Source organism: Kogia breviceps, chromosome 3, assembly GCF_026419965.1.
Source record: "Kogia breviceps isolate mKogBre1 chromosome 3, mKogBre1 haplotype 1, whole genome shotgun sequence".
NCBI classification, from domain to species: Eukaryota; Metazoa; Chordata; class Mammalia; order Artiodactyla; family Physeteridae; genus Kogia; species Kogia breviceps.
In genome coordinates, this window is record NC_081312.1 from 84676997 (window position 1) to 84703047 (window position 26051).

At 36.5% G+C, this 26051-nt stretch overlaps 1 protein-coding gene across 1 annotated transcript in view; it reads left to right on the forward strand.

Moving 5' to 3' along the window:
* KNL1 (kinetochore scaffold 1) overlaps window positions 1-24937 on the forward strand; it is a 65159-nt gene extending 40222 nt beyond the window's left edge. The window contains exons 13-26 of the mRNA XM_067029002.1: window positions 327-425; window positions 7914-8029; window positions 10429-10519; window positions 11105-11221; window positions 12093-12180; window positions 15764-15841; window positions 16010-16049; window positions 16920-17021; window positions 17477-17577; window positions 20316-20384; window positions 21048-21157; window positions 21362-21480; window positions 22179-22301; window positions 23009-24937. Coding sequence (XP_066885103.1) covers window positions 327-425; window positions 7914-8029; window positions 10429-10519; window positions 11105-11221; window positions 12093-12180; window positions 15764-15841; window positions 16010-16049; window positions 16920-17021; window positions 17477-17577; window positions 20316-20384; window positions 21048-21157; window positions 21362-21480; window positions 22179-22301; window positions 23009-23108 — 1353 coding nt within the window. The 3' untranslated portion in view covers window positions 23109-24937. The remainder of the gene's footprint in view (window positions 1-326; window positions 426-7913; window positions 8030-10428; window positions 10520-11104; window positions 11222-12092; window positions 12181-15763; window positions 15842-16009; window positions 16050-16919; window positions 17022-17476; window positions 17578-20315; window positions 20385-21047; window positions 21158-21361; window positions 21481-22178; window positions 22302-23008) is intronic.
* Window positions 24938-26051: the final 1114 nt, after the last annotated feature.

The following is a 26051-nucleotide window of genomic DNA, read 5'->3' on the forward strand; positions in this document are numbered from 1 at the left end:
TTCAAATATACAGGAGACTAGTTTTCTTTTTTTGTTTGTTTTTTTGGTTTGTTTTTGTTAAGGATCCAACATGGCAATTAATTATGTGGAGTAGAATCACAATTGGAAGACCTACATTTTGTTGGTTTTTTTTTCCAAATTTTACTGTTACTGAATAAACTTAAGAAATAATACTAGATAAAATCTGCTCATGTATAGCCTACAAATATCTGGATAGTGTTTCCACAAATATATGCAAAGTATTTTAAGCCATTTAGAAACAAAGGTGGTGGTTATAGTCAAAATGACTCACCTTGAATGGTCATACAAACTTTTTTTTTCCTCAGAAACTCAAAGATGGGAGAATAACAATAAAGGAGTTCTTTATACTTCTTCAGGTCCACATTCTAATACAAAAACCTCGACAGAGCAATCTCCCAACCAAAGTAAGTTCAGTTTCTTAGTGAAATAGTTAATCTCAGTTAAAATATATTGTACTTGTTTACTAAACTGCATCAAAGCAAGCATTTATTAAAAAACAAAAAAAGAATCTAAGGAAGCAAATTTTCCTATAGAAGGTTTTCCTATAGAAGGTACATTTGGGGTTAGCATAATAATTGATTTTTTAAAAAATAATCATGAATTTTGAAAACGTGAAATTTTATTTTTTTTTCATTTCTTGCCATCTATTTTGTTTTTTATACTTTTTCCTGAACATTTGGTTTTTAAAAAACCAAAGTACAGCAGAAGTTTGGTTTTTTTCGGTTTTTTTTATTTTTTGGTTTTTTGGTTTTTTGTCTGCATTGGGTCTTCATTGCTACGCACAGGCCTTCTCTGGTTGCGGCAAGTGGGGGTTACTCTTTGTTGCAGTGTGGTGGCTTCTCATTGTGGTGGCTTCTCTTGTTGCGGAGCACAGGCTCTAGTGCACAGGCTTCAGTAGTTGTGGAGCACAGGCTTAGTTGCTCTCCAGTATGTGGGATCTTCCCGGACCAGGGATTGAACCTGTGTCCCCTGCATTGGCAGGCAGATTGTTAACCACTGCACCACCAGGGAAGTCCCCAGCAGAAGTTTTTAATGAACACTTATCAAAATCAAAAATATATAAGGTCATAGAATACTTAAATAATACAGTCAACAAACTGAGTTTAAAAGATTAATAGACAAACATACCACTTACATACAAAATTACATAATATTTTTTTCACGAAGTCTGTCGAACGTTTACAAAAATTAATTATGCCCTTGGCCACAAAGAAAATGGGAAAAAAAATGGATATTGTGGACATCATCTGATCTTAATCCAATAAAATTAGAACTAATAAAAGGACAAATATCTTAGCTTCTTGGAAATTAAGAAACACATTTCTAGATAACTCATGTCAAAGAGGAAATCAAAACTATTTAGAAAGCAAAGTAAGGAGAACATTTAATGCCAAATATACGGGATATACAGCAGAAATATACTTACCAGGGAATTAAAAGCCTGAGATATCATTGTTATAGAAAAGACTAAAAGGATTTTTTAACACTCCCTTTAAGAAATTGGAAAATGAACAATAAAATAACATCCATAAAGAGGCAGGAAGACAAATTTAATGCAGGTAAATAGTAAAGTTATTGAAATAGAAAACAAAAATAAGTAGAAAAGATAACAGATCTAAAAACTGGTACTGGGCTTCCCTGGTGGCGCAGTGGTTGAGAATCCGCCTGTGGATGCAGGGGACACGGGTTCGTGCCCTGGTCCGGGAAGATCCCACGTGCTGCAGAGTGGCTGGGCCCGTGAGCCATGGCCGCTGAGCCTGCGCATCTGGAGCCTTTGCTCCGCAAAGGGAGAGGCCACAGCAGTGAGAGGCCCGTGTACCACCAAAAAATAAATAAATATTAAAAAAAATAAAAATAAATTTTAAAAAATAAAAAAATAAAAACTGGTACTTTGAAAAGACAATAAAATAAGAAAACTTTTTTTTTTTTTTTTTGGTGGTACGCGGGCCTCTCACTGCTGTGGCCTCTCCCCTTGCGGAGCACAGGCTCCGGACGCGCAGGCCCAGCGGCCATGGCTCATGGACCCAGCCGCTCCACGGCATGTGGGATCCTCCCGGACCGGGGCACAAACCCGTGTCCCCTGCATCCGCAGGCGGATTCTCAACCACTGCGCCACCAGGGAAGCCCAAGAAAACTCTTATTAATTAAGAAATCTAATTAAGAAAAAGGAGAAAACTAAAATATATATGGTTGAGAAAGAAGACATGTCCACAGATTAAAGGAGAGATTAAAAGAATGTTTTTTTAATCCACCAACTGTGATGACAAATTTTAAGACCTAGATGGTTTTTCAGAAAAATATAAATTACCAAAATTAACCCAGGAACTGGAAAACTCTAATTAACTACCATTAAAATTTTTTTTTTTTTTTACAATTTACCATTAAAATTGTTACTAGGACCAGATGAGTTCTAACTTTTAAAGAATAGATGCACACATATATGAATATTTGGTTTATGACAAAGATGCCCCTGCAGAACAGTCCTTTTCTATAAATGGTGTTGCATCAGTTGGATATCCATAGGAAAAAAATGAACCTTGATTCATACTTCACCCTATACATAAAAATCAGTTCTATACAACACCAAAAGTACAAGTGACAGAATTAAAAATTGGAGCTCATCAAAATTTAAAACTTGTGTGCTACAAATGATACCCATCAAGAAAGGGAAAATGTGACGAAGTGAGAGAGTGGCAGGGCCATATATACACTACCAAATGTAAATTAGATAACTAGTGGGAAGCTGCAGCATAGCACAGGGAGATCACCTCTGTACTTTGTGACCACCTAGAGGGGTGGGATAGGGAGGGTGGGAGGGAGGGTGATGCAAGAGGGAAGAGATATGGGAACATATGTATATGTATAACTGATTCACTTTGTTGTAAAGGAAAAACTAACACACTATTGTAAAACAATTATACTCAAATAAAGATGTTTTAAAAAAAAAAAGAAAAAAGAAAGGGAAAAGACAGCCCACAGAATGGGAGAAAACATTTGCAAATCATACATCTTATAAGAGACGTGTATCCAGAGTATATAAAGAACTCTTGAAACTCAAAAGGACAACCCAATTAAAAAATCGTCTGGACTTCCTTGGCAGTCCAGTGGTCAGGACTTTGCACTTCCAATGCAGGGGGCATATCCGATCCCTGGCTGGGGAACTAAGATCCCACGTGCCCTATGGTGTGGCCAAAAAAAAAAAAAAAAAAAAAGCCAAAGGATCAGAATAGACACTTCTCCAAAGACGCTATGCAAATGGCCAATAAACAAAATTGTGATTAAGGAAATACAAATTAAAATGAGTTATACTACTTCACACCCACTAGGGTGGCTGCAGTCAAAAAGACAAAATAATAAGTATTGGCAAGGATGTGGAGAAATTGGAATTTTCATACATTGCTGATAGGCATGTAAAATGGTGTAGTCACTTTGGAAAAGAGTTGGGTATTTCCTCAAAAAGTTAAACATAGAACTATTATATGATCCAGCAGTTCCACTTCTAAGTATTTACCTAAGAGAATTGAATACATACATCTACACAAAAACTTGTACGTGAGCATTATTCATAATAGCCAAAAAGTGAACTGATTAGTAGTTACTTGAAGCTGGGATGGGGTGGAGGAGAATGGGGAATGACAGCTAATGGGTACAGGGTTTCTTTTAGGGGAATGAAAATGCTGTAAAATTAGCTGGGGCTTGATGTTGTACAACCCTGTGAATATATTTTTTAAATCATTTAATTGTATACTTAAATGGGTGAATTATATGGTGTGCAAATTAAATCTTAATAAAGCTGTTTAGAAAGAAATCAATTATAGGAGGATTGTATATCTAACGTGAAAAGTAAATCAAAGATGGAAACTGGGAAGATACTCATGCATCTTTTGGGTTGCCAACCTCATTATTCTTATCACCATAGTGCCCCTTCCTAGTAGAATCTCCTTGCCTCAGCTGAAGATGGGGAGTAGAAAGGTGCCTAGGTATGCAGTCAGAGTCTTAGGAAAAGCAGAAAGAGTACCAGGGAACCAGAGAAAGCAGAGGGGAAGGGTAGGAACAGAGAGGATGCTGGCAGGGTGGAAGAGGGAGAGGATATGTAGGAAGCTAATCTTTGAGGGTATGAATGCTCCCCTTTCCTCTCAGGCCTTACAGAGGTCAGGAGGGGCAGTGTTAGGGAAATATATCTGAGAACAAACCCATCAAGATAGTAAGAGAAATCAACTATACTTCAATAAAATAAATTTTTTAAAAAGATGGTAAGGGCTTCCCTGGTGGCGCAGTGGTTGAGAGTCCGCCTGCCGATGCAGGGGACACGGGTTTGTGCCCCGGTCCAGGAAGATCCCACATGCTGCGGAGCAGCTGAGCCCGTGAGCCATGGCCGCTGAGCCTGAGCGCCCAGAGCCTGTGCTCCTCAATGAGAGAGGCCACAACAGTGAGAGGCCCGCATACCGAAAAAAAAAAAAAAAAAAAAAAAAAAGATGGTAAGAGAGTTCAAGCTATATCAGGAAAGAAATTTTAAAATCCCAAAGTAGAGAAAGGCCAAAGAAATGGAGTATGTATGGGCTGTGGAAAATGAGGTTCACAGCTATGGGCATCTGTTCCAGGACTTAGATGACTATGAGTCTCCTTTAGGGTAGAACTGGGGAGAGCATTTTTGAGGCAGGTGGGGAGATGTGTGGCAGCCCTCATAGACAGATGTACAGCATCCATATGTGTATGTGCAGTTGTAGGAGCTCAGTTGGCAGCACCAGCAAAAGGTACTATGTAGAAATATCAAATCACTATATTGTGTAACAAGAACTAATAACGTGTTGTAGGTTAGTTATATTTCAAAAACAAACAAACAAACTTATTAAAAATGAGATCAGATTTGTGGTTACCAGAGGCGGGCAGTGAGAGGTGGGGAAATAAGATCAAGGCAGTCAAAAGGTACAAACTTCCAATTATAAGATAAATAAGTGCTAGGGATGTAAGGTACAACATGATAAATATAATTAACTCTGCTGTATGTTATCTATGAAAGTTGTTAAGAGAGCAAATCCTGAGTTCTCATCACAAGGAAAATTTTTTTCTATTTCTTTAATTTTGTATCTGTATGAGATGATGGATGTTTATTAAACTTGTGATAATCATTTCATGATATATGTAAGTCAAATCATTAGCTGTAAACCTTAAACTTATTCAGTGCTATATGTCAATTATATCTCAGATAAAACTGAAAGAAAAAAAAGGTGCTATGGTAGTGCCCCAAGACCTCCTGCTTGCCCAAGGAGTGGCTCAGGCCAAAACACTATAACTTACACCCTTTCAGTGCGGTTGAGGAACTACTGCAAGTACCCCTGTCAGGCCTGAAATACCCAAGAGCTGATTGTGCATAAATTGGGCACTTAATCAAAATAGATAAGTCAAGTGAGGAGGGTGACCTGTGCATATAGTCCTGGACTCAAGGTACAGCAGATTACCCATGTATTGCATACAGCATGGGCAGTTGCATCCAGTATGTACCCATAGTGCATGAGCCTAATATCCATTGGCACTTGGCATTCCCGGTGAATCTCTGAGAATGTGGTCCCATGTTTCACTTTGTGGTTATGAAGCTTCAAGAGGAAACCTACTCTTTTTAAAAAAAAAACTTTACTATTATAGGAATTTTCAAACATAAACAAAAATAGATAATAGTTTAATGAACTCCCCATGTATCCATCACCAAACTTCAAAAAATTATCAACTCTTTATTCTCTACATTTTCCTACCTCCCCACCCCTGTTATTTTGAAGCAAATCCCAGGCATCATCGATTTATCTGTATTTCAGTATGTATCCCTAAAAAGATGGGGACTCTTATTTTTAAAATATCCAAATACCATAATCTTAAAATGATTAATTATTAAGTCAGTATTTATATTTCCCTGATTGTCTGCATTATTTTCCAGTTTAAGTTGCAACCCAAGTGAGGTCCAAACATTATAAACACTTGATATCTCTCTCTCAATTATCTTTTAATGTATAAGGTCCCCTTCCATAACCCTCCCTTTCCCCACTTCTCTCTCTCTCTTTCTCTCTCCATCTCTCCCCCTCTCCCCTAACCCCCCCCTTTTTATGAGGAAGACAGATTTTTCCATACTCTGTTAAGTTTGGATTTTGCCCATTGTGTATACCCAAACTTTCATTTTATCATGTTCCTCTGTCCTTTGTATTTTCTGTAAATTGGCAGAGGCCTTATCAGATGAAGGGTTTTTTTTTTCAAGTTTATTTTATAGTTGTACTTTCATCAGGAGATAGTATCTGGTGATGATGTGATGATCAACCATTATGTAATGATCAACCATTATTACTAGATCATTATCTAGATCTAGTAATTCATTAGGAGTTGTAAAGTAGTGATATCCTAATTTTCTTCTTTTTTTTCATTTATTGTCTAAATACTTCTATAAAAAGAAATATTCCTTTATCAAGTATTTGGCTCCTATATGAAAGACAGTCAGCCATTTTCCCAAGGAGGCCTGATTTCTTTGAGAAGAAGTATAGAGCTTTGATTTTTCTTTATAAGTTTAGCCTTAAAAATATTTTTTAAGAAAGAGAGTCAACATCAGTTATAATTGCTTTTAGCACATTTTTACACTTGTGAGCACATCTGAGCACATCTGTTAGAAAGCTTGTTACAGATAGAGAAATGAGATTAAAATCTCATTCGTTATTTCCTTTTAATTTGTCAACTGAAAGGGGAGAATGAGAGGAAACTAACATTTGTTAGATTACTTCAGCAGGCCCTGAGCTTTGGTACCTTTTTTTAAAAAAATATTTATTTAATTTTAGTTTTGGATGCGTTGGGTCTTCGTTGCTGCATGCGGGCTTTCTCTAGTTGCAGCAAGCAGGGGCTACTCTTCGTTGGCGGTGTGTGGGCTACTCATTGCGGTGGCTTGTTGCGGAGCACGGGCTCTAGGCACACAGGCTTCAGTAGTTGTGGCATGTGAGCTCGGTAGTTGTGGCTCGAGGGCTCTAGAGCACATGGCTCAGTAGTTGTGGCACATGGGCTTAGTTGCTCCGTGGCATGTGGGATCTTCCCGGACCAGGGCTCAAACCCGCGTCCCCTGCATTGGAAGGTGGATTCTTAACCACTGGACTACCAGGGAAGTCCCGCTTTGGTACCTTTTTAAAAGACTTTAATCTTAAGAGGTTGGTCAATATTGTGCCCATTTTATAGATGAGGAGACCAAAGCTTAGAGTGGTAAAATGACTTATTCCATGCCACACTGCCTATAAATAATGTACAGTTGTGGCATTTTGTTTGGTTTGGTTTTTATATGTAATGAGCCGACTTGGTTTTTCCAATCCTGCATTCAGGACATCGGAAAGTCATTGGATTAGAGTTGTAAGACATTTTTTAAATGTCCAAAAGACATTTAAGACATTTTTTAAATAACTAAATTTTTACTTCTTTATTTTATGTATATCAGAAAAGTTTGAGTTCAACGTGGGATACAAGTAAGGAACAGGGCTAGAGAATGAAAATAGAAAAGCATAATCTTGGAAACTGGCATCTTTTTTCTTTCTTTTAAGGGAGAGGTTTTTGGTAAGTTTGATTTTCAGGTATTGATAGTTTTTAAAGCAATGCATAGCCATTTTCCTTTCTCCTCAATTTTATTGAGGTATAATTGACAAATAATAATAGTCATTTTCAAATCACTTTCATTCCTGAGTGGAACATCCACAGTTCCTCTAAACATCTGTGAGAAATTGACTGAGATCAGAGACTTTATTTCAGATTCCAACTAGTAGCTTACTAGGTATATGAATTTAACAGAGTTTTCATATTTTTCTTTGTAGAACTTTTAAAATAGGCACTCTGAGACTTGAAACAGTTCTTGAATGTGGTTTGTGATTTTTTTTTTCCAGTTTACTATAAACACATCACCTACTCCAGAAGACCTGATGTTAAGTCAATATGTTTACCGACCCAAGATACAGATTTATAAAGAAGATTGTGAAGCTCTTCGCCAGAAGATTGAAGAGTATGAAAGTTTTCATTTTTTTGTGTGTTTTGTTGGATGGGTAAATAATCTGTGTGGCAAGGTTTTGATTAGAATAACACCGGCATAGGAAAAGTTGATAGCATTAATTGGCAGTGTGATATGGTATATGGGAAAGAGTTTCAGCTTTGTAGTCAGACAGATGGAAGTTCAATCCTGGCTACAACAGTAGCTGTGTAACCTTAGGTAAGTCATTTAACCTTCATTTCCACATCCATCAATTGAGGATAATAATACCTACTTAGTAGGTAGAAATGAGCAGTAGAAATAGTGTATATAAAAAGGTTGCGGGCTTCCCTGGTGGCGCAGTGGTTGAGAGTCCTCCTGCCAATGCAGGGGACATGGGTTCGTGACCCGGTCCGGAAGGATCCCACATGCCGTGGAGCAGCTAGGCCCATGAGCCATGGCTGCTGAGCCCACGCATCCCAAGCCTGTGCTCTACAACAGGAGAGGCCCCAACAGTGAGAGGCCCGCGTACCGGAGGAAAAAAAAAAAAGATTGCATGCCATTCTTAGCAAAGACTAGGTCCTTAATAAGCAATCATTATTAGATTATGATATCATAAATTGCAAAGAACATCTTTAAAAGAAGATAATACCCTTTAGAGATTTATATATAGTGCCTAAAATCAAGATTGACTTTGGGTTTATAATTCTATCACATTTGCCCTTGATTTGCATTTATAAAAGAACAAGGTTTTACTCAGACTATAGTCAGTGGTTTGGTATAAGTAGATGCTGCAGACTAATTTACAAATTAGGTATATCTAGATTTTCGCAGGTAAATGAAGACTTGCAACTCAAGACAATGTTTATATCATACTTATCTAAAACTGTCAAACTAAATTTGAGCCAATCTAACAAATAGAAAAGAAATGAAATAATCTTTTAAGAATTGTGTAGTTTTAAAACTTTTGGTGGTGAGCACACTATAGTGTACATAGATGTCAAAATATAATTTACATATAAAATTTATATAATGTTATAAACCAGTTACCTCAATAAATAAAAATAATTAAAGGGAATTATGTAGTTTTAAAACTAGAAGTTTAAGATGCTGTTAAATTATAGTACTGAGGATTTGCCTGATTTCTGCCTTGTTCATTCAAGAAATATGTATCAAGCACCTACTATGTGCCAGCACTGTACTAAGTCCTGGGGTTCATCACTGAACAAGACAAGTTTCTTATCTTCATGTTGTTTAAAAGAGTTGGGTGTCTCAGGATTTGTCTGAGATTGTTTTGTTTTGAATGAAATAGGTAGATCTTGTATACAATGAAAAGTCTGTTTAGATGTGCTCTACTGTTTGATCTTGCACCTATGTGCCTGTATATATCATCTTCTAACTCTGATAAAAATGTATTTCCTCTACTTATTAACAAGAAACATATATAACTTTGCTACTTTTATTAATGGTATTCTATAAAGGTGAGATAAGACCAAAATGAATTGGAAACCTTTACTTAAAATAATAGCTACAGGGCTTCCCTGGTGGCGCAGTGGTTAAGAGTCTGCCTGCCAATGTAAAGGACACGGGTTTGAGCCCAGGCCCGGGAAGATCCCACATGCTGCGGAGCAACTAAGCCCATGCGGTACAACTATGGAAGCCCACGTGCCACAACTACTGAAGCCTGCGTGCCTAGAACCCGTGCTCCGCAACAAGAAAAGCCACGACAATAAGAAGCCTGCACACCGCAGCGAAGAGTAGCCCCTGCTCACTGCAACTAGAGAAAGCCCACGCACAGCAACAAAGACCCAACACAGCCAAAAATAAATAAATAAATAAATTTATTACCAAAAAAAAATAATAGCTACAACTTCACAACAATAATGCATTCACAAGCCTTAAGGATTCTCTATAAGCGACATATTTTCATTTTGGAACAAGTTGATGCATTGAGATGAGAATTCTGTTTATTGGGAGGGAAGTTTTTTTGAATCATAACTTTTTTTTTTTTCACTTTCACCACTTTGGTGGACTATCTTAGTCTTTTCTCTTTTTTTTTGCGTTACTCAGGCCTCTCACTGTTGTGGCCTCTCCCGTTGCAGAGCACAGGCTCCGGACGCTCAGGCTCAGTGGCCATGGTTCACAGGCCTAGCCACTCCACGGCATGTGGGATCTTCCCAGACCAGGGCACGAACCCATGTCCCCTGCATCGGCAGGCGGACTCTCAACCACTGTGCCACCAGGGAAGGCCTGAATCATAACATTCTTGAACTGTTCTCCAAGTGTTGAAATAATCAGGCTGGCCGCTGTTCCTGAGTGAATTCCCCTCTTTATGCAGAAAAGAACTAGGAAAAATTAAGAATGCCTGTAGATCTGAGCTGATTCATTCTAGCTGACATCTGAACTCCATGCTAATTAACTTTTCTATACTTTAGATTAAAGCTTTCTGCACTGAACCAAGATAAACTGTTCACTGATGTAAATAGGAACCTATGGGAAAAAGTGAGACACTACTCTGATGAGGAGGTACTTTTGTCTCATTTTCTGAATGGGTATCAGTATAGACATTTTGAAAAATGTTTATTGTGAAATTAGTAACTGTTACTTGATAATTAGTGATGAGTTCTTTAAAATTTACTTCTCAGATATAATATGTAAATAAGATTTTATTATACATGAATGATTATTAGTATATAATCTTTTCAAACCTTAAGTTATCAGTTTAATATATGAAATATATTTGAAATTTATTTAGAGTTCCCTCCTTGATTGCTTTTCACTTAGATTAAGATGGGGAAGAGATTTACTTTAATTGATTAAAATAATAAGCAGCTCATTTTATATTTACCCTAATTAAAGAATTTTATTAACTAAGAGCCAGTCGTTTTCTAATTTGTAATATAAGTGAATTAAAAGTAGGAATCAAAATTGAATTCTTTGGTTCTGGACTTAAACTATTAAATGGTATTAAATTTGCAAATGAGAAGCATTAGGAATCAGAGTCTAGGATGGGCAAAGCTTAGCAGGTAGCCGCTGAACCAGCCTTCCCAGACCATTTGCCTTTTCTAACTCATTTGTTTGAGTGCAGTGTAATCTGACTTTCCCTTACAGCTGAAGGCCTTTGGAATTTATCTAAACAAAATAAAATCGCGTTTTACCAAGATGACTAAAGTCTTCACTCACCAAGGAAAAGTGTCCCTGTACAGCAAGCTGGTACGGTCGGCTCAGGTAATTTGAGACAGTTAAGAGCTTAGAAAGATCTATTAAAATTACTTCATAGTGGTTATGGAATATGAAGCATGTTCCTTAGGAGACATGTGAATGAGAGCTGGGCAAAAACTTAAAATTGTTCATAAGAGGTGGGGTTCAATTTATTGAAAGTAGTAAATCCTGGCATCTTGAGTAATTCTAGAATATATTTACTAATATGTGCCTACGTGTCATCACAAATTTGTTATTCATTATACATACTGAAATAAAACAATACAGGATTCTGATCTTCCATTGCTAAGGACTGTGCTGTAGTATTATCTTCCTCATAGTCCATACTCAGCTGTGTTTGGGTGTGCATGTGTTTAAAGTAGCATTTCCTCAAATGATCATCCTTTAAGAAAGGTCTTGCACACAAAAAAACTTTCCATTGACAAATAAATCTGGGAAATGTTACATGCAGTGTCCCTCTTTTGGAGAAATATAATAACTAGCATATTAAAGTCTAAGGTCAGGAAAAAAAATATATATATATATATATTTTTTTTAGTCTAAAAAGAAAAAAATGCTATAATTCTATTTGACCAGTGTTTCCCAAATTTATTTGACCATAGAACATTTTTCATGAACTCTTTTAAAATAATATATTTTAACATCTTATATTACATGGAAATGCTAAAATAAAATACAAAATATGAACTTATATTAATCTGTTATGTATGCTTAAAAAAATTTTTTTAAGACCAGACTTGAAGTTTTGATCTTTGTTTTAAGATTTGCCTGTTCATGAATTAGACACAGCAGTTATGTTAGCAGTTTGAACCATTTATAATGTTATAATGTTTTGTTTGGAGTTTTAACTTGACAGTCTATGATATTGTGTGTTTAGAACGAGAGGGAGAAGCTTCAGACAAGGATAGATGAGATGGACAACATACTTCAGAAGATTGATAACTGTCTCACTGAGGTGGAAATAGGTAAAGTATCTTGAATACTTTTCCAAAAGAAAATTTAATTGTATCTAAATGCTTCCCTACAGTACACATTGCTGGTAGCGCTATGCTGAAGCCTTGTATTAGCAGCTTGAGACATTAAATTAGAGCAAATTAAAGCTCCTTTACTGTCATTCATAATGCAATCAACAAGAAATGCCCAAGATAGTAAGTCTCTTTGGGAAGCTCTTCATAACCTAGACCGTGATGATATTGCGTTGTTGTTGTAGTTTTAATAAATGAATTTACCTCTGTTTGAAAATTATCTATACTTTCAGTTTGATCTCTCATGATCCCGACTTGTTAGTATTATCTTGAAACTACTTTCTCAAAGATCACAAAATTTCCCATAATCATCAAATTTGTTAGCTCTCAGTCCTTAGCCATCTAGATGTCTTTCATCATTTGACACTGCTGATTATTCTTTTCTTCCTGAAACTTTCTTCTCCCTGAACTCTATGATACTGTACTACCCTGACCCTATTCTTTTCTCTTAGCTGTTCCTTTTAGCTCCTCTGTTGTCCCTTCTCTAACCCCTGTGTAGGCATTTAGATTTTATCATCTACTCATTTCTATATTCTTTCCCCTAATGCTTTCATCTGCCTTAACAATTAAGTTAGATGAATAATTCCCAAATTCAGTGAAATTCATCAAGCATTTGTTGAGCACCTAGTACATGCCAGATACTGTGCTTAGCATCAGAAAAAAGATATACACAGATTTTTGCCTTTAAGTGGCTTATAATCATTTTGGGTGAGGGCATCTTTAGCCTCTTTCTCTTGAGTTCCAGACTTAATGTTTCCAGCTTCTTGCTGAACCTCTCGGCAAAAGTGTCCTTAAGCGCCTTAAACATTATGTGAAAAAATGGAATTTATTGTCTTCCCTTTCCAAAATAAAATCTGAAAACTTGTTCTCTCTATAAACAAGTTCTCTTTCTCATTTGTTAACGGCATCACCATTCTTATAAATTGCAAAAGGCTCGAAGCTTTATTGTCTTTCGTCTCTCTTATCAAGTCCTGTCATATCTGCTTCTTCAGTATCCCCTGTGTTCTTTCCCATTCACATTAAGGCTGTCATTAATTCTGACATGTGCTATTTCAAGTCTTCTAACTAGTCTTTCTACGCTCTTAATTTCATTCTATCTCTTTCCTGTCCAACCTGCACATTGCTGTCAGATTAATGATTATGAAAGACAGTTTTCATTATGTTACTTCTCTGAAAACTTTTCTGCCTTTCCATTTATTACAAAATAAAGTCCAGACTCCTGAGCTTGACATTTAACAATCTCTACAATCATTTTCAGATATTCCTTTCTTATATGATTTTACTATTATTCCTTTACACATCCTAAATTCCAACCAAATTTTGTCATTTCTGTGCAGTCCTGCCACTTTGTCTTTGCCTAATGTAATGCATTCTCCCTCTATTTTTAACAAAGGACATGTTCTCTATCTTCCTTGAGCTACCATGGCTATTTTGTTAGTACCTCTTATATTACCTCTCATATCTACTTGTAATTATGGTTACTTTTGTATTGTTTATTTTCCTAAGTAAATTGGAAGCTCCATAGGGGCAAAGATCAGCTTTTATTTTTCTTCATATCCTTCAAAGTTCTTAGCACTATGCTTTGCACAGAATAAGTGCCTAGTACATGTTTTCTGCATTGAATTGATAAGTATATGGATTTCATAGTCTTAAACTGTACCACCCCTTCGTTCATTATCTTGCTTTTTTACTTCATGAAAAAAAATAGAAGCCATTAGGGCCAGAACTTCTAAACTTTCTGCTACCAAACAAACCAAACTTTTATATATCTATATCAATTCTTTCATCCTTCCTTTTCCCTAAGATCAGTGTTTACCTAAACTTTGAATTGCAGCCCCTCTTGTCTTCTCAGGAATCTTATAGCACTGATTTTCCCTTAATCTATTGTATATTCAACCTCTCTGCCTCCTCCACTGGATATGTTCACCTCTCTCTTATCTTTAAAAATACCAACAACCACACTCTTTCTAGGTACCACTGAATGGCTCCCTATTTCTTTCTTCATTATTCCTTAAGCAAATTACTGAGTACCTGTTATGTGCCTTGTATAGTGCTCGGTGCTAAGAATACTATGGTGATTAAAAACAAAACTTTATGCCCTCGTGGAGCTTTTTTTTTTTTCATTTATCAATACTGCCATTACTTTCCTTTTTATTTATTTATTTATTTATTTGGCTGTGTCAGGTCTTAGTTGCGGCACACAGGATCTTCGTTGCAGCATGCAGGGTCTTTTGTTGGCGGCGTGCGGGCTTAGTTGCCCCGCGGCATGTGGGATCTTAGTTCCCTGACCAGGGATCAAACACATCCTCTGTATTGGAAGGCAGATTCTTGACCACTGGGGAAGTCCCCCATTACTTTCTTTTAATTCAAACATTTATACGCAAAGAAAGGTTTCCATGCTTTAATTTTTTAACATAATATACAGAACCACAATACTATTTCAATTGCAAATCATGGGAGATCACATTCAACTATGCTTGGATTTGACAAGTTGCTATTACAATACTGAGAAAAGACTATAAGAATTAAATAGTTTTATGGTAACTGCTATGGAAGAGTGGTTCCATGGTGCTATAAGTTCCTGAAACAGAAATCTGACCTAGTCAGGTCAGGAGAGGCTTCCCTCTGAGGAAGTGGCATTTAAGTCAAGATCTGAAGAATAAGTAGGAGTTAAAGTGAGAAGGGAGGGGAGAGCCGACTATTCAATATGAATAGCACAGGCAGAAGCCCTTCTATGGGAAAGAATATACCAAGTACAAGGGTCTGAAATAAGGCCAACGTGGCTAGAATAGAAAGAGCAAAAGGGAACACAGTCTGAGATGAAGCTGGAGATGTCAGTTTTAGGGGCCAGGCCAAGGAGGGCCTCTTAAGGAGTTTTGAGTTTTTCTAAGAACAGTGAATAGCCATTTGAAGGGTGTTAAGCACTGGCTGCAGTGTAGATACTGGATTTGAATAGATCAAGAGTAATTATAAGAAGTTAAGTAGTTATTGGACTGATATGGTTAAGAAAGGATAATAGCTTATATTAAGGGAACCTGGTGGTAGCAAAGGATAAAAGTGGATTCAGAAAATATTTTTGAGGTAAAAATCTAAACTTGGGTTTGGATGTGGGGAGAGAGAAGGCTTTTAAGGATGTTTCCAAGGTTTCAGAAACAAATAAAATTTAAAAATGTAAATTTGTGTATGTGCATCTGTATATGTGTATCTGTTCTTTCTTAGTCCATGGGGTTTCCTAACAATAACTTTAATATATGCAAATTATATATAAACAGTTTCCATCTCAGAGTGTCCCCTAAGAAGCTGCTATTGGAGATCATTGCCATATGGCTCAAAGTTCACTTGTCTGCCACTAGAAGCAAGTCTTCATATGAAATTATTATTATAGCTCAGTGCTTTTTTGGCAAGGAAAGGTGGGGAAAGATGAATGTGAAATATTCTTAACACTTCATTTGGGGACCATCTATTTTCATTTCTGGTTGTTTATTTTTGACTGAGTTATTCTAATGCATATTGTCTACTTTAGAAACTAAAAATTTGGAGGATGAACAGAAAGACAATCCTGTGGAAGAGTGGGATTCTGAAATGAAGGCTGCAGAGAAAGGTAACTGAATTAATTAAGGAGATAAATGGGGGGAAAAAAATCCCCTGTTCTGAGTTTATTTATTTATTTAGGTAAGATTAGTGAGATAAGACTTTTCAATAAAACAGATGATTCTTGTACCAGTATTTTAATGTGTACATTCTGATAGATTTGTTTTTCTTTTCAAAGAATTGGAACAGCTGAAAACTGAAGAAGAAAAGCTTCAAAGGTTAGTCTTCTGTTTGAGTGTTAGAAAATATGCTAAACTTCACATGGCTAAGTGACTTCCTACCTCCAGAAACTGACAAGATTGAGGACATGAATATTCACTAAGGCTGAGTCAGAGCTTCTACTGTACTTTGAACTTGACCTTGGAGGCCATCTTAGTTAATAGTATTTCCTAAGCATTTATTGTTTACAGAGCATTAATCCAAGGCAGTAGTTCTCAAGCTTGTAAAATATCAAGATCCTATTAAAGAAAATCTAGCATTAAACTGCTTTTATATGGCATTTAAGTATAAATAAATATAAAATGAGGTATGTGTTTCTTATACTCTGGATCTTATTTAACTGTAAGACTAAAAGAAATCAAATAAAAATAATGGCAAAACCAAAAAAATTCCAGTTGAAAATGTAAATTTGACAGGTGATAATATCAGTATTTGGCTAAAAATAAATTGATGCTAGCAAAATGACTAACAAATTATAACTTCTATTTAGCTCTAATAAACTAAACAAAACCAGACTCAGGCACCGAATTATGCCATGTCTCAGTTTTAAGGTGGGCATTCTTACGGTCTACATTATGCTTACATTTTTAACATGAAAATGTAAATTTTAATAATAATCTTAAAGAACATGTGAACCCCTAAGAATATCTTCATGGATCCCAATTTGAGAGCCATTGATTTAGGCCTTTCCTAAATAGACCCAAACTTCTAGTTTAATGCTTATTAAAAAAACTAAGAATGCAAAGTGGATGTCATACACCTCACTGGGGAGCCATTTAGCACATGACTTTTTGTCATAAACTTTTAATGAAGTCTGAATTCTCTAACATTGGCCTTATCTTTCTCTAAATACCTGGTTTGATTTGCAGAAATCTCTTAGAGCTGGAGGTACAGAAAAAGCAGACCCTTGCTCAAATAGACTTTGTGCAAAAACAAACAAATAGAACTGAAGAGCTACTAGATCATTTGAGGTAAGGAAAAGTAGGTGGCATTAATTTGTGTTTCATCCTGTACCTTCATGGTTGTCTAAATCAACTAGTGCAGTTGACATGTGTTTGTAATGTATATCACTGTTTTTAACCTATAATACAATGCATTCTCCAAAAAAAGAGTTAATATAATCAACACTAAGCTGAAAGTATACAAGGTGGGAGAGCTATGGAATTATAATTTTAAAATATTTAATATTTTATATTGCCTAGACTTGGTTTTTCTCTGATATACAACTCAAGATTGAGTCCTTTCTTATTTCTTTCAAAAGCGTAAGCTTGTATATTCACAATATTGGAATTAAAATAATGATTGTCTCCCAAGCCAGTAGAAAACTCCAGCAGCTGCTGATGGTACTATTCAGGTGATATAAGAAGTTAACTCTCTTCTTTTATCTCAAAAAGTGTTTTTTTTGTCTTGTTTATTCTCTCTTCAGCTTGTCTGAATGGGATGTCATTGAGTGGAGTGATGATCAAGCTATATTCACCTTTCTTTATGACACAGTAGAACTCACCATCACCTTTGGAGAGCCAGTAGGTGAGTAGCAAGAATAAGATAATTCCCCTGCACATAAATGTATGGCTAAACTTACTAAAGATTCATATCTCTATTTTAATATAATAATAACTATTGACATAATAAAAGCACTGCTGAAAATCTTAATTAAAAGAGGCAATCACTTTAATTAGTGATAATCGAATTTTATTTTATTAAATAAAAATTCAGCAAGTGAAAGTTGCCCTTTGTCGAATTACATTAGATAGAAATTTTGCCTATCCAAAATAATGGATCAACATGCTATTCACATCTGTTTACTCTGAATTCCTTTTTTCCATCTGTCTTTTGTGATAGAGAATTTACTCTGATGGCTAATGATTCTTGACTGGTTGTTTTTTTGTATATAAGTTAACCTAAAAAGCTAATTAGAAATTCTGTGTGTATTGATAGGTTTATCAAAGTAGGTAGACATCACTATATGGTAACTTGACAGAGTCCTAGCTATTTTGTTAAAATCTCCTGTCAGTATCTTTAGGTCTTTTCTCTTGAAACAGATAGCTTCAGCATGGCCAACCCTGGGTGATCATGGCCGAATTGAAACTTAAGATCTTTATAATCTCCCAGACTCCAAGCCCAATTCTCCTTAAAAGTTCCTGGGAATTCCCTGGCAATCCAGTGGTTAGGACTCGGAGCTCTCACTACTATGGCCCCGGATTCAATCCCAGGTTGAGGAACTAAGATCCCGCAAGCCGCATGGTGCGGCCCCCCCCCAAAAAAAAAGTTCTTTTTCTAAGTGAATACGATCAACTTCTGTTCAGGTTCAAAATTAAAACTTAGGAATCACTCTATATCTCTTTCTTTATTTTTATTTCTTTATTTTTGGCTGCATTGGGTCTTCGTTGCTGCACACGGGCTTTCTCCAGTTGCAGCGAGTGGGGGCTACTCTTCGTTGTGGTGCGCGGGCTTCTTATTGCATGCGGTGGCTTCTCTTGTCGCGGAGCACGGCCTGTAGGCACGTGGGCTTCGGTAGTTGTGGCATGCAGGCTCAGTAGCTGTGGCTTGCGGGCTCTAGAGTGCAGGCTCAGTAGTTGTGGTGCATGGGCTTAGTTGCTCCGTGGCATGTGGGATCTTCCTGGACCAGGGCTCGAACCCTTGTCCTCTGCATTGGCAGGTGGATTCTTAACCACTGCACCACCAGGGGAAGTCCCTATACCTCTTTCTTCCTCACCAGGCATACTAAATCATGAATAAGACTTATTGATTTTAATTTAATATTCATCAACTTTTTTGTGTCTCTTCTGTCAATAGTCATCTCTAATCTAAATGACTACAATAACACTATAGCTGGTCTTTCTGGATCTTTTCCTTTTCCTCTCCAATTCTTTCTCCTTCCTGTAGCAATAGTGATTGTTTAAAAGTTTATCATGCACCTCCTACTCTTAGACTAATGATCAAAATACTAATATAGCCTGTAAAGCCCTGCATGAATTGAATTTTTCCTCCTTTTCCTGCCTCATTTTACACTGTTCTCTGCACGTCGGCCACAATGGATTTCTTTCATTTCCTTAAAAGATCATGGTCTTTCATGATCAGTCATATTCCTCCTACCTCAGGATATTCATACTGATGTTTCTTATGCCTAGAAGCTCTTTCCCCTGTCTTAGTCCTTCTGGGCTGCCATTTTAAAAATACCATAAACTGAGTAGCTTATGAACAACTACTGGAGGCTGGAAATCCAGTTCTGGAGGCTGGAAGTCCAAGATAAGGGTGCCAGCAGAGTCAGGCAAGGGCCCTCTTCTGGGTTGCAGACTTTTAATTGTATCCTCACATGACTGAAGGCCTAGTTAGCTCTCCAGGGTCTCTGTTGTAAGAGTACTAATCCCATTCCTGAGGGCTCCACCCTCATGATCTAATCAACTCCCAAAGGTCCCATCTCCTAGTACTATCACACTGGGCATTAGGATTTCAGCCTATGAATTTCAGACCATAGCACCTCCTCTTCACTAAATAAATGTCTACTAATAGTCCTTAAGAGCACAGCTAAATTATCACTTTCTCAGGAAAGTTTTCCCTGACTCTCCTTTACTCATTCCCTCCACTACTTGCCCTCCTGGTTTGTGTTCTCATTGCTTCCTGCAGTTTTCTTAATTGAGCTTTTTACAGTTTGTAGTTCTTGGTATGTTTATTAGTACAATTATCTGTGTGTCCCCCTGAGTTGCAAGCTTCTTTAGAGCATAGATTGATCACGTCTGTCTGTCTCACTATCATATCCACGGTGCCTAATACATAGAAAATAATCAACAAAGTGAAAAGAATCAGAATTTGAGATACAGGAGATAACTCTGGTGTCTGGAAGAGCAATCAGCTCTCCTGGCTACCTAAAATTCATTACTATAATGCTGAAAGCATACATGATTTTCACTGTATTAGTACAAAGATAGTAGGTCTGGGGAGGTCATAGTCATTTTCTTTATATGGTTCCTGAAAATAATATTATCTTCACACAGAAGTTAGGGATCAAAGGAGGAGGCCCTGATAAATTACAAAAATGTTCCACACCTTAAATGTCATTTAAAGGCCTGCCCAGTTAATATAGTTCAGCATTCCCAGGGGAAACTTTGCATACACAGAGAGTAATATGATTCAAGGATAAACCTTCAGCTGCCTATGAAAAAACCTTGCTACCCAGAAAGAGGAGGATTCTAAAGTACTGACTTATATGTGGCTTTGAATGAGATAATAAAAAGAAATACTATCCTTATGTTGTTTTTTCCTAGTTGGTCTCCATTTCCTGGACAAGGCTTGTAAGAAGATTGTTGACCTGAATTTTCAATCTCTGTTAGATGGTAAGTTCAAAACATTTAAACCAACAAGACTTTGTTGGAAATTTACAAGTGTATATCGCTCCTTGAGAACTCTTTTACATACTAAATTAAATATAAACAACAACAATAATAATAATTTGTTCTTAGAAATGTGTATTAGACCTAAAACTGCTTGGGTATTGTTCCAAATATTGGGTAGATTTTAAAAGAAATTTTTAAAGAAAGTTATTACTAGATTTTGAACAATGGTTAATAATAGCTATTTCCATAATTTACAAATTACCATTATGAGTACTTACTCTGTATCACGCATGTGTACTACTTACATCAACACTACTTCCCATTTTACCGTTAGGGAACTACAGCTCAAAAGAAGTAATTATTGTGTTTAGGATCACTCAGCTAGTAAGGAAAGCCAGAATTTAAACTCAGGGTTATGTTACATTTAAGCCTATACTTTTAACTAAGTTCTATTCTATATGTGATAAAGGCTTGAGTTTATATCAGAATGTCTTATGTTCACTATATATGTTGATTTGAAAATAAAATGGAGAAATACTTAGACACCTAGTAGTTTGAAGGTATTTCTATTAATATTTCTAGCTTATATTTATATATATATATGTAAAAAATATATGAATAATAAGTAATACCCTGCTTTTGATTTTTTTCCCCCTTCCTCAGAGGATAAAGCTCCTTCTTCCTCCCTTTTAGTTCATAACCTTATTTTCCAGTACATTGAGCAACAGCAATCCTGGAAGAAGAAATGTGCAACACAGCATCAAGTACCCAAGGTAAATTCCCATTGAAGTATTTAAAGGAAAATTATGTTAACTGTCCCAAACAGCAGAACTGAAATTTTATATATGTAATAGTGTATCCTGAAATGATAAATATATTAAATTGTTTAACTTTGGGGGGTTCTTTATAAAAGAGCCACTAAACACTGAAATGTTTTCATACTCTCATTTTTTTTTTTTTTTTCCTATTTTTCCCAGATGCTTCAAGAAATCTCACTGGTAGTGAGCCATTGCAAACTTCTTGGAGAGGAGATTGAGTTTTTAAAGCGATGGGGACCAAATTATAACCTAATGAACATAGCTGTGAATAATACTGAGTAAGTGTGTTAGTTCCCTAAGGCTGCCATAACAAAGTACTACAAACTGGGTGGCTTAAACAACAGAAATTTATTGTCTCGGCTCTGGAGGCTGGAAGTCTAAGATTGAGGTGTCAGCAAGGGTCAGTTCCTTCTGATGGCTGTGAAAGAGAATCTTTTCCATGCCTCCCTCCTAACTTCCGGTGATTTGCTGGAAGTCTTTTGGCATTCCTTGGTTGTAAATATATAATCCCAATAGCTCCTTTCATTTTCACATGACATTCTTCCTGTGTGCATATCTGTGTCCAAATGTTCCCTCTTGATTAGGACACCAGTCATTTTGGATTAGGGGCCCCCACCCTACTCCAGGAGGACCTCATCTTAATTAATTAAATCTGCAATGACTATTTACATATTAGTTCATATTCTAATGTACTGGGGATTAGGGCTTCAACACATGAATTTTTAGGGGACACAACTCAACCTATAACAGTAAGTAATTAGTTGAAAACTTATTAAGATAATTTATTTTATTGAGTTTCATGAATAATGAAAATATAACCATAATCATACTTTGTTGCAGTTGTTTTACTCTCTGTTTGATAAGGACAAGAAATGATGTATACCAAAGTTTCTCATGCCAGTATAAAAGGAAAATGTATTTGTGTTTCATTCTATTTTTGTTTTGTATTTTTAATTGAGGATCTTGTCTTTTACAGATTGAGGCTTTTATTCTGCAGCTCAGCAGCATTTGCAAAGTTTGAGATAACTTTGTCTCTCTCAGCGCATTACCCATCTGTCCCATTACCTTTCTCTATTCAAAATCACCTTGGAAACATTGGGTGAGTAAAAGGCCAGCAGGAAAGGGCCCCCAACTACTTTTTTACCTTTGTTATATCTTTTGAAAGATCTCTCAAAGTGGTCAGAAAATGGATAGACCATAGTGAAAGCCAAATGTCACCTCTATCTGACTTCATTTTGAAGAATTTGTTCTTTTAAAGTCAGTGACCTTCATTGCTATCTCGAGTGGATGCTGGAGACAGCTGGTCTATTTTTTTATACTTGCTCCACTTTTTGAACATCCCTACCTAAACAGGAATTAAGAAGGATAAAAATCCTGCATAAGCTTAGCCCAGATCATATTTGAACAACTTTTATGGTGCAGTCATAGTGCTTTTCTCAATTAGTCTGTGGAAACAGACCTAAAAATATTTCATTTCTACTTTATATTTTGTGACTTTTTGGACACACTGCTGACAGATTGTAAAGTGACAGAGTTTAGAATATGCCCACCTCAAATCCATCAGCAAACACCAACAGATACTTATAGCCAGAGAAAGCAGCTAAGTCAAGATACCTCACAATTATATACAGAATTGGTTCTTAGGCCTTATTTTTGGAATCTCAGTTTAAACTGGACATTCTAGTTATTTCCAGAAATACCTATTTGTGCTTCCTAGCAGACTCAGAAACTGTACTCAGAAATATGAATTCCACTGAAATTAAGACAAGTTTCCAGAAAAATTAAGTAACCTTTTGTTCTTTCCAGCCAAGATGAAATCACTGCCATTCTATCTAAAGCGCCACTGGAAGACAACTACCTAAAGAATGTAGTCAAGCAAATTTACCAAGATCTGCTTCAGGACTGACTGCCATTTCTACCAGTAGACCCATGGACTACAGCTGTAACAAATCAAGCACAGTACACTAAATAACAGTATTATGTCAGAGTCTCCATTGCTGTTTAATCTTCATCTTTAGGTCATAGAAGCCTAAAATTTCTTCTGATGATGTTATAGTTAATTTGTATGGTTTTTAAATTTCTACAGTCAGGAATAATGAAAGGCCTCAAATAGCCTGCTGTCAACTTACTCACCTTTCTGCCAAAGGTTTAAGTAGTAGAACACTTAGGGAAAATTTCTCCTAACTAAAGTTGTGCTCTCCGCTTTAGTACAAGCCCTAAGGAGTAACTTTTAAGTATAAGAAGAGGTGTCACCACCGACAAAAACATTAGCCATTTTCCATATATAGGGCTGTGATTTTTAGTTGCTGGCTTCTCTCTACCAGATACTTCTGGGGTAGTCATGTCCATCTACCAACCACTCATCCTCCTTTTGCTCCATTCCAGAGACGTTATTAAGAGAAAGCAATAGCACTCAGCTATTGGAATGGTTGCCATCTTTTCTCGAAGACTTTGCCTTCTTTTAAACAGTGTCTATTAGTATTTTCCTAATAAATATAATTTTGTAGGGCAAATTAATTCATCTTTGGTCCAATACATATATGTAAATATATTAATATTGTTCTTGTGTTTGTGAGGTAGTAAGGAGATGTATATAGAAATACAGAAAGATGTATAGACACCCTTCTGCCTGGGCCATTTCTATCTTTCTGAAGGATGCTTTACAGCAAGATTCTCAGTCTCCTTTTATTTAATAACAAGCTTCAAACAATATCACACCCAAAATACAGGTTTGTCAAGTTTTGGCAATAGTAATGAACTTAATATAAGTATTGGTTTCTGAAGCCATACGTTTCTCATACACAAAAATAAGCACATCGTTGATACTGAATGATCAGTATTATCTGTAAGATAGAGAAATATGAAAAAACTTCACCCAATCTTTAGTCAAATCCTAATCATGATAATTTTTGTTTCTCTTATATTGAAGCCTAAACAAATATATTTGCATTTTTAAACTAGTTCGTCTTAATATTTTGCTTTATACTTTAGGATGGGATTAAAGACCTATGGGTCCCACGGATGTTATCTGCCCTTTTGATTGGCTTTTACTTCGGAGCTACTTTGTCAAAAGAGCAACTGGTCTTTTAAGCTTCAAAAGTCAACATAAAACTCATTTGCCATAAAAATCAAGAGGTAGATGTTTCCTATTTTTGTGAACTCCTTGAAGAACTTTTAAAGTCACCAATATGGTCTACTTCTCATGAAACTTAAATTAGTTTTCTTACTGCAGTTATTTCTTTTCTGTAAAGCTAAAAAATAGAAGTTTGTTTTATGCATTTTGGTAACCTGGAATGAATGACCAGTTCCCAGAATGATTTGGCTTGTAATGATGGTCTCTGCTTTCTTGGGCTTGGAGTACATAATTGTAATATTTACCTAGTTATTTGCTTTTTATTTGTTCAAAGTATTGGTTTGTTTGTTTGTTTGTTGTTATTGTTGTTTTGCGTTATGCGGGCCTTTCACTGTTGTGGCCTCTCCTGTTGCGGAGCACAGGCTCTGGACGTTCAGGCTCAGCGGCCATGGCTCACAGGCCCAGCCACTCCGCGGCATGTGGGATCCTCCCAGACCGGGACACGAACCCGTGTCCCCTGCATCGGCAGGCGGACTCTCAACCACTGCACCACCAGGGAAGCCCCAAAGTATTGATTATTTTTATAAAATTCTTTGGAAGATTTTCCTCTACTGATTGGAAGCAGATTAGTTTTTGTGCTATTAAAATAAGCTTATTATATGAAATATTTTAAAAGCAGTGTCTCTTTATGAAGTTTTTTTTTTTTTAAACCATGTATCCAATACATCTTTGAAGACATGCCAAAGAAAGCTCCATTTAGGAACACCCACCTATTTGAAAACTCAGGTAAGATTTAAGTATGTCAGGACTTTAATGAAAGAACCAGGTACAAACCATAGTTATCCTTATGTCTCTAAAGGACAGTAAAAGAAAGCTATTTTGAAGTTCTTTAGGAAACTATCACTTCTTATGAGTTAACGGAGTGGTTCTCAAAGTATAGTCCCTAGACCAGCAGCAGCAGCCTCACCCCAAAGCTGCTGAATTAGAAACACTGAGGGAAGGGACCAGCAATCCGGGTTGTTGGGGTTTTTTTACTTTCCTTTTTTCAAAACAACTTTATTGAAATATAATTTACATATGATTCATCATTTTTTTAAATTAATTTATTGTTATTTTTGGCTACATTGAGTCTTCGTTGCTGTGTGTGGGCTTTCTCTAGTGGCGGCGAGCAGGAGCTACTCTTCGTTGCAGTGCACGGGCTTCTCACTGCAGTGGCTTCTCTTGTTGCGGAGCATAGGCTCTAGGCACGCAGGCTTCAGTAGTTGTGGCAGGCAGGTTCTAGAGCACAGGCTCAGTACTTGTGGTGCACAGGCTTAGTTGCTCTACAGCATGTGGGAATCTTCCCGGACCAGGGCTCGAACCCATGTCCCCTGTATTGGCAGGCAGATTTTTAACCGCTGCGCCATTGGTGAAGTCCCTGACTCATCATTTAAAGTGCCCAAATGAATGGTTTTTAGTATTTCATAGATACATGCAACCATCACAATTTTAGAATATTTTCATCACCTCAAAAAAAAAAAACCCACTTTTCAACAAATGGTGCTGGGAAAATTGGATATCTACATACAAAAGAATGAAGTTGGACTCTTACACCATATGCAAAAATTAACTCAAAATGGATCAAAGATATAAATGTAAGAGCTAAAACTTAGAAGAAAACAGGGGAAAAGCTTCATAACATTGGATTTGGTAATGATTTCTTAGATATGACACCAAAAGCGCAGGCAACAAAAGTAAAAATAGATAAATAGAACTATCAAAATTTAAAACTTGTGC